Genomic DNA, 8,737 nt, shown 5'->3' with positions numbered 1-8,737 from the left:
TTCAGACTACCTGAATTAAAATGGCCATGCTGAAGACTTTCTAAAATGTCTATTTTAGATGATGAACTATGATGAACACTGAAGGAAAAAACCCAAACCAAGTAAGATTAATACTCAGTTGTTTGGTAAAACTATTCTAAGATACATTTAATATATGAACCTTCTATTCCTTCAATGTAAAATGAGGCTGAGTTCAAGGTATATTAAAAACAAATCATAGTTACAATAATAATATTTTGCTGTGAGTGATTGTGAAATCTTATTACATGAAATTCAGCAATGCAAGCATTCTGTAAGTTCCCCACAGATTTCACTTTCCTGTCTATTTTTCCCACCCTGATAGTGAAAAATAAACTTATTTATATACAAGACTATTATTGTCAAATTAATTTTGCAGTGCACTTTATAACATCATAGGGGAGTTCTAAAATATTTCTTGAATTGTTACTTTTTAAAATTAGGCAATTAGAAAGGAAGAGGTTGGGCTACACAAGTATATACAAGTACTCAGCAGGACACTTAAAAGCACTTATAATTTTTTTTTCATTTTATATAAAGCCTTTTAAACCATGATTTTTTTTTGCCAGAGTGAATAGACTATGGACTTAATTTAATCAAGCTTTTTGCCCTACCAGAAACCCTTCCTGATCCTGTTTAAAAGTAATGATCAATATATGACACCACTTTTATTATCTGTGGCAGAGGCCAAACTAAACAAACAACAAGGAAGACACTGATTTTACCTCATGATCAATAAGTCAGGAAAACAAGCAGGACTGTGAGGAAAAACAACAAAAAAAACCCTCTCAAAATGCAGCACTTCTGCAAACTAGAGCTGCAGCAGCAATGTGGGACATAACACTGCATCCCCACACACACAGCAAACCACAGAAAGATCATTCTTTGACAGTTTTTCACATGCAGTTTTCTCATTCTGTAAACTGTTCAATACCCCACTGGTAAAAAAAGTTAAATATGAAGAATAGATAGTGAAGTTTGCAGAGGTAATATGAAAATGAAGAGCTTGGTAAAATTCTTTCTGATCCTATAATAAGAGTAGAAATTAATTTGGGATGCTGTGTTCAGATTCACAGCAAGAAACTACTGAGTTAGGAAGGGCTGATGAACTTTCTATTTCTAGAGACCTGATGTGTACCACGTGGCAGTAGCAAGAATGGGAGTAAGTGTTCAGATTCACAGCAAGAAACTACTGAGTTAGGAAGGGCTGATGAACTTTCTTTTCTAGTGACCTGATGTGTACCACATGGCAGTAGCAAGAATGGGAGTAAAACAAAGTATGTTTGAATTGATTGAACATTTTGTGCCTCTGTTGACAACAAAATTTCTTAGAAGTTCAATAGCACAGTGGTTCAATACAGAAGTTCAATAGTCCAGTTTGATAACTGGAATATAGATTTATTAAAAATTTGCTGTATTTACCTGTTTTCCTTATGGGATGTCCTTATCCAATAATTATGTTTCTTTTCCTCTTTTTGATCATGAGCTGTTCCACACTGATAGCTTTAAAGCATCAGTAAATGCCAGGTGAAACTGTGCTGGAAACCAAGGTATGAATCAAGTTTTCAGGCAGCACAGCAAACCAAGTGAAATAGTTTTATGCTACAGTGCAAAGACTGAAGTTATACAGAAAGAACAGCAGTGAAGTTGGGGCAGGCCTTTAAGCAAACTTCTTGGCCCCTTAATCATGGGGTGGCAGTGAACGGGGTCAAGCACATTGGTCCAGTCCTAACACAGATACAGTCCAACTGTGCCTCTTATTTATGTGTTGCCTTGTATCCTGTAGACCAGCAAGGAAAAAGTAAAAACAATGTAATGTGTGGAGACAGTTAAAGTGATTGCCAACAGAGTACAGGATATTTCAGTACCTTTTTCCGTGAGATTTCCTTCTCCTAGAAGACACGCAGTGTAAAAACAGAAAATAAAGATGGGATCAGGAGAAACAAATAATCCTCCCTCCCACAACCTTATATTAAAAAAAAAAAAACAAACCAAAGAATGTCCCCTAGAGGGCAATCTTCTCATGGGTTTGCACCTAGGAATGTATCTTTAAAAGGTCTAGAGCTTTATGAGAGAAGGATCATTATTGAAATAAAAAAGTACTAAAATTTTGTACTAGAAAACTAAGTGTTACATCCATCCCCGTTTATTATGACAATTATTTTGAGATTAGTCCTAGAAGAAGATCCAATCTTTCACTGGACATTCCTCTAGACTTGTTCAATAGATGTTTTTATCTTCCAAGAGATTCATCCCAAACTAATCCACCTTCAAAATAAAGGAAGTCATTGCACTAGTGACCACTTCTTTAAAGCAAAGCTGTTTCTAACTACCAGAAAAACACATAGGAATATATCACCTATTGACAGAACATCAGCTTGTCAACCATTCAACACGTGCCAGTGCTCCTTGGTGAAAGCAAGCATTTACCAGATAAAAGGGTTACTTAACTTTCTAAAACAATTCAAAGTCTATTATTGGCTTCCAGAAGTACCAAGTGATTTAGAACCAAAATATTATATCCTGTATTTCATTCCTAGCCTCTTTGTTTATTAACCATCACAGACTCGGTAGACTAATGGGCATGATATCAGCAGTCACAATACTGTAGCAGTAATTCTCGGAGAATGTGGTATTGGTTGGTAATCAAAGGTGTTCTATGTATTAGATTTGTAACAGAGAGCCTTTTCTAGGCAGCAATTTTGAGCAATTTCTTATTTAAAACAGATATGTTGTGTTCAAATCTAGGGGAAAGCAGAACCATTATAAAAAGGGAAGCAGGACTTTTATGATGAAAATGAGAAAGAGTGCAAGAACATTGACTATAAACAGAACTGTAAAACTGCCCTAAGATCAAATTCTTGAATGTTTGAAGAATTAATTAAAAAAATTGTATTTAGTAAGTAGATGAGAATGTGGCACACTTCTAGTATGGAGGTATCTTTGGATGGACACCAATTAAGAAGTGCTCCACCTACTTGTAAAGGATCAAGGATGGATTCAAGAAATACCAGGACTGAAACCAAGAGCCACGTTACCAAATCTCTCAGAAACTCACATCTGCTGTAAACCTTGACATGCACACATAACCCTCTCACACACCACATCACAGCTCAGAACTCTGACATCAAGTAACAGATTTATTGACAAGTTGCAGTGTTTAGAAGCCAGACATACTTGCAGTTTCTGCTCTTAAGTCACATATATCTAATTATTCCAAAATATAGCTGTCTTCTACATTCATAATGGAAACACACTAACATTCTCCTTTGTGGCCACAGCCTGATACAAACATCAATTATATTGTTGCTGGAAAACATTGAAATATACCAGGTTGTACAGCATACATAAGCAGCAGGATGTTATGTTTCTGTGCACACTGCAATCAGACTGACAGTAAAAGGAATTATTTTTTCAATTTAAGTCTTGCAGGAAATTATAGCAACCAGAACACAACTTCTTGTTGAATAGTAGCTTATGCTGCTAAAATCACTTTTAATTCTTAATACAAAATAGATGCAAAGGTAGCTGTAATATAAATCTGCGTACTTAAAAAAAAGGGGAAAAAAGAAGGGAAAGATTTTTTTAAAAAAGGATGAGAAGACTTATTCATATGCTTGAGCAAATAATTTTTAATACCTGGATTCCTTTCCCTCACTGCATATAATTTTCATATAGACATATAAATGCTGTTCTTGCAATTTTAAAAGGGCAGCATAATTGCTATCTGATACAATACTTTGTCTTTAGCCTTTTCAAAATATTGCAGAAGACACACAGGTCCTCAGATTCTGCTTTTAGTGCACAAGAATCTGAGTGACACAAAAGTAACTAGGAGGATACCTGAGGTTTATTAGAAACCTGTGTTAGGCAATCAACTAAAATCTAGGATGTTTAGCTACTCCAAACCCTAATATGGATGTTCATTTAGGATTTTTTATATATTAGATTTAAAAGTCATTAATTTAATTAAAAAACTAATATGATTTGAAAAATAATTTTGTTTTGACTTGCACATGTATCCAAGGCTTCCATAAAATCTTTACTTAAGGCTGGCACTTCTGATTTAAACTCTGAATGCTAATTTCAAAATGTAAAAATCTGCTCTTGATAAAGCTGTCACGACCATAAGGCAAAACAAATTGTTTATTCCATTATATAATTTCCTGTTCTGGGAGAGTGCTGAATATTTCTATGGTTTTAAGATTTGGTAGATTTGTACAAAACCATTACTTATTACTTACTCCACTCAGTATTTGCCCAGCTTTAATCCCCTGATATTGGAAACACTGTCACAGCAATTCTGTCTTTTTAATTGGAGTATTTTTTCTTTAGGGGAGGAAAAAGCCCACCTGATCTCAGGTGTAAGCAGCTAAAAAAAGTTCCTGGTGTTAGACAAGAGCAGAGTAGTAAAACTGAGGTATGACAGAAGAAATCCTACCCCTGTGAAGTCAGGAGGAAGCTTGACTGTAAACGGGCATCAATACTTCATCACACTAAAATATGGAGAACATCCAGCAACATGAAAAATACCTTTCATGGGGTTTTTTTTCCTCATTTTGGCATCAGTATTAAAGCTGCAGTTATAATGCCTCTAAAGTACAACAGTGACACATACCATTTAGTAAAATTTGTTTTGCTCAAAATAGAAAAAATGTTCTAAATCTGGAGCATCTGGTTGGAATTCTGACTAAATATAACTTTCTACCATTTTCTTCAGCATAGACGAGTGGAACCACATCTCTTAATTTTACAAGGGAGAATAGCACAACAGTTCTGTGAGAGCTCTGAGAAAGAACTACCAATTTCAGTAGTGAAGGCAGACGAGGTGGTCACTACCTGTCCTTTCCTGCTGGCTCAGCTCAGTGGCTCTCAGCTGCAGCAGCTTTCTTGGCGATGAAGCGGTAGTACAAGTACTCGTCGCGAAACTCAAACTCGTTGGTGATGTGCTGCACGACGCCTCCTTTCAGCAGCCTGTCCCCATAGACCACAGCTTCCCCACGGTCAGAGGCAAGGCCAACTTGCATGAGCCAGTTCACCAGGTCACAGCCAAAGAAGATGCCAGTGGAGATCTTTGCACCACACCTGTATGTCAAAGGAATGATTCACCCACATGTTCTGTAAATCTGGTATCACCACTGCACGATGGGGAAAGGCAAGGAAAAATAGCAGGAAACAAGGAAAGACATCGTGATAGTTAAGAGCATGTTAGAAAAGAACTTGCAAGTTTTGTATATTCGGGACATGCCAGTGTTCACTACCTTTTCCTACAGACATTTCAATGGGAAGCAGTATGGACATACAAAGTTGTTTTAGGCTTCTAAATAAAATTCAAATTGCAAATAAAATTCAGTGGATATCAGTAGCATTTTCCCTGAAAACTCACATAATCTAATTCTGTTTCTTGGATACTTACTTCCCATGTACTGCTTACCATGACCCTTTCTGCAACAAAATATCTGACTTGACAGCAACCTGACCCCAGCAACAGGGATTCTGTTTGAATTTTAATTAGTTTTATAATTTCTGAAGACTTTTAAGCAGACACTGCTTACACATATTGTAAATAAGCCCATTTATAACTTGCATATCCTGTTAAATATTGACCACACATGCAGTACTAAAAATAAACAAAACCTTTACAACAAGACTATTTTTTAATGTATTCATGAGGCAATGATGCTATCATCAAATTTACTTGCAGCAATGAATGTTCCTGGTTATCTAAAATCTATTATGTGCAACCCAAGCACAGGGTTTCTAGAGGTGATTAAGAGCTAAAAGACAGCATTTCCCCCCCCATTTCTTTAAGTTAAGAGCAGCAGTAACACAGAGTAAGTGTTAACTTCTATTAGCATCTATTAATGAAAATAAATTAAAATCTATGGTTACAATGTCTCAGTTACAGCACATTTAAATCAAAAAGGATAGGATCAAGTTAGATGAATATTTAAAATTACAAGATAAATGCATTGTTGTAATTCATAAGGGGAAATAAGACATGAACCAAGTTCTGCACAAACATAGTATTACAACAATAAGGCAACAAATGTCATAATTTCATGTATTCTCAGGTGGATATGATTAATAAAAACCACAAAGTACAACTAAATGAACAGCCCTAAGCTCAAGAAACCACAATAGCAGCAGAGGCACAGGAAAAACAGCTGTAAAACCTGTTCTATTTCACAAGACATTTTTCTGATACATCTTTCTTATGGGACATAAGAGACTGAACAAAATCATGATGCTAGAACATGTCTAGAACAGTTTTGCAATATGGTTTTGGACTACCTGACCATTAAAAGACCACCCCACCCTGCCAAGCTAGTCCTACTTAAAAGCTTACATTACAAGAACAGCCAAAGTGTCCTGTTAGAACAATTCATGTCTCCATTTCATATATTTAAATAAAGGCAGCATCTTCCTCTTGTTCCTGCTGCTTCTGTCTGCTTTTTTCTTCTCATCTACCTACACATATGTGAAGGCATAATCCTTGATTTAGGTAACATAATTTGCTTCTGACATCTTTACTGGACTCATAAATTGAAGTTTAGGCCTCAGAGGTATGAGTAAAAGAAATTATATAAACTCAGAAACTGTCAAAGTCCTAAACCCACTCTAATCTCACACGTTGAGTGGCTCTGAGTACACACTAAAATCAGCTGCAACAGTTTTGCCTCCTATAAAAGCTACATATTAGTAAACATTTAGTTACAAATATGGACAGCATCTTACTCTACAAAACAAACCAAACAAACAAAGGGACTTAATGCATTTCTACAGGTGTTATTGTATACATTTTTTTAGGAAGATTTTATCCTCTGAGCTCCAGTTAAATGCAAAACCTGGAGAAATCCCTTAGTGATATAAAACGTTTAATCATTTATTAAAAAACCTAGGTGGGATAATATGATAACTTGTGCCCCGAAGTTTCAGTGTTAAGCTAGAAACATTTCTGTTACAGTTTCATTTTTAATCCTTATCTTGAGGTTTGAATGGGTACACACAACAGGAATCCCCCACAAAATTAACTGCATTTCATTGTGTTCAGAAGATGAGCTATGTGCTTTGTAACAGGTTATATGTGCAGGGAAGAATCTTACCTTCTGCCTTTGACAATACTTTTGACACAGTGATCTCTATGATAACGAACAAACTGTTGACAGGTCATTCTGATTTCCTCAGGTACAGAGGCATCTGTGTGCCCTGCTGCTTCTCTTCCACCCCAGAAAAACTCAAGTCTAGAAAACACACACAAAAAAAAGAGAAAAATTCAAGACAGCAAATCAAGCAGGGGCATTTCTGGGAAACTGCAAATAATAGAATGTACCTCCCAGGAAGCTTATCACAACCTATTTTTGTGCCCAATACTTGACATATAATATTCCTAATATATTTATATGACTTTTGAACACAGAGGTGTTATTCTAGGCTTGGGCAGAAGGAAAGTCAGAGAGTAGCTGGGAGCCAGCTCTGGCTGCTGGATTCACAGGGCAGCCAGTTAGCTCCAAGGTAAAGGCAGCTTGGTACAACTCACTCCTCCACTGTGGAAGGGCCTGTCCACTCAGTAGGCATGGGGTTAACACAGTGCTTTAAAACAGTGGTGACACATTCTGATTCAGCATCCAGATCTAAGCTTTAGTTTATCAGCTGAAATTATTTCTGAAGATCCTTCATTGCCAAAACTTTCACCTCTAGGGAGCCTGCAGGACTTTATATCTCTGAAAGTGTCATTAGGATGGCAGAACAACCTCTCTACAAGTGGGAGAGAAAAGAAATTTGGAAGATTATGAAATAGGAAACTGAATACTCTAGCACTGAAAACTCAACACTCTTCAAAAATTATTGTTAGTAATAATTAGGTTTATAGATGTAAGTGCAAAGATTCTATTTACCTTCGCTTGAATGGCAGAATGATTAAATGCTTATCTAAGCCAAAAATACCAAAGCAAATGAAGCCCTGGAGGAAAAAAAAAAAAAAAACACATAAGAAAAAGCAACATGAAACCAAAGTTTTGGTTTCTATAGAACAGAAATTATAAACTCAGTGCCAAATACATTTCATGTATACATGGAAAGTACCCCCCTTCTCTAAATATCATTCAAAATGCATTTTGTTTCTACTTTGATTTTTCACTTGGACCTCAGAAAGACATATCAATACCTAACAGTCAATCATATAAAATCTTCAATAAATAGTTCAGTAAATTCTGTGACATGCCACTTGACATGACTTGAGATAACTGGCAACCTTACATAGCCAGGTACTGAATCTGTCTTTGTTAATGCCAAGGAAAGAACAGACTTACTGTAATTCAAGTGCTAGAATGCTCTCTATTTAATTCATTTTTCTGTGCAGCTTTTATATAGAATTATCATTACTTGATGCTGCAGTGCATCCTGTAGGCACATGTGCCATGGATGTGTAAAATGTTCCTCTGGTGTGTGTATTATCACTGCCTGGCTTTCACCTTCACAGGTGGCAAAGCTGCCTTGTGTCAGGGGCACTGAAACAGCCCAGGTGCAGCCAGAACCAGCACCCATCTTCAGCTCTTCACTATGGTGCCGTCACTGAAACCAGAGAAATCATTTAAACCTTACAGAGACAGCATCCATGGAGCTGCCTTGCAACTGATGGAACTCCACAGAAGAGACACCAGTGAAGCTTTGGTACAAATAAATTCCTAATCAGTTTCCATGAGCATTGGCATTCAGT

The 8,737-nt window shown here is 36.5% G+C and overlaps 1 protein-coding gene across 3 annotated transcripts in view; it reads right to left on the bottom strand.

The window, feature by feature from the left end:
* Window positions 1–228: 228 nt before the first annotated feature.
* The window catches only part of GPR155 (G protein-coupled receptor 155), a 37,745-nt gene continuing 29,236 nt past the window's right edge, over window positions 229–8,737 (bottom strand). For all 3 annotated transcript variants that reach the window (XM_039697023.1, XM_039697015.1, XM_039697033.1), the window contains exons 14-17: window positions 7,917–7,981; window positions 7,125–7,262; window positions 1,251–5,103; window positions 229–1,145 (exon numbers count right to left, since the gene is read on the bottom strand). In XM_039697023.1, the coding sequence (XP_039552957.1) occupies window positions 4,881–5,103; window positions 7,125–7,262; window positions 7,917–7,981 (426 nt within the window). In that variant the 3' untranslated portion in view covers window positions 229–1,145; window positions 1,251–4,880. The remainder of the gene's footprint in view (window positions 1,146–1,250; window positions 5,104–7,124; window positions 7,263–7,916; window positions 7,982–8,737) is intronic.

The sequence above is a fragment of the Passer montanus genome, unplaced genomic scaffold (assembly GCF_014805655.1).
Source record: "Passer montanus isolate IOZ18808 unplaced genomic scaffold, ASM1480565v1 scaffold1, whole genome shotgun sequence".
NCBI lineage: Eukaryota > Metazoa > Chordata > Aves > Passeriformes > Passeridae > Passer > Passer montanus.
Note: the sequence above shows the minus strand (reverse complement) of the source record. Positions and strands in the feature narration are given on the sequence as shown.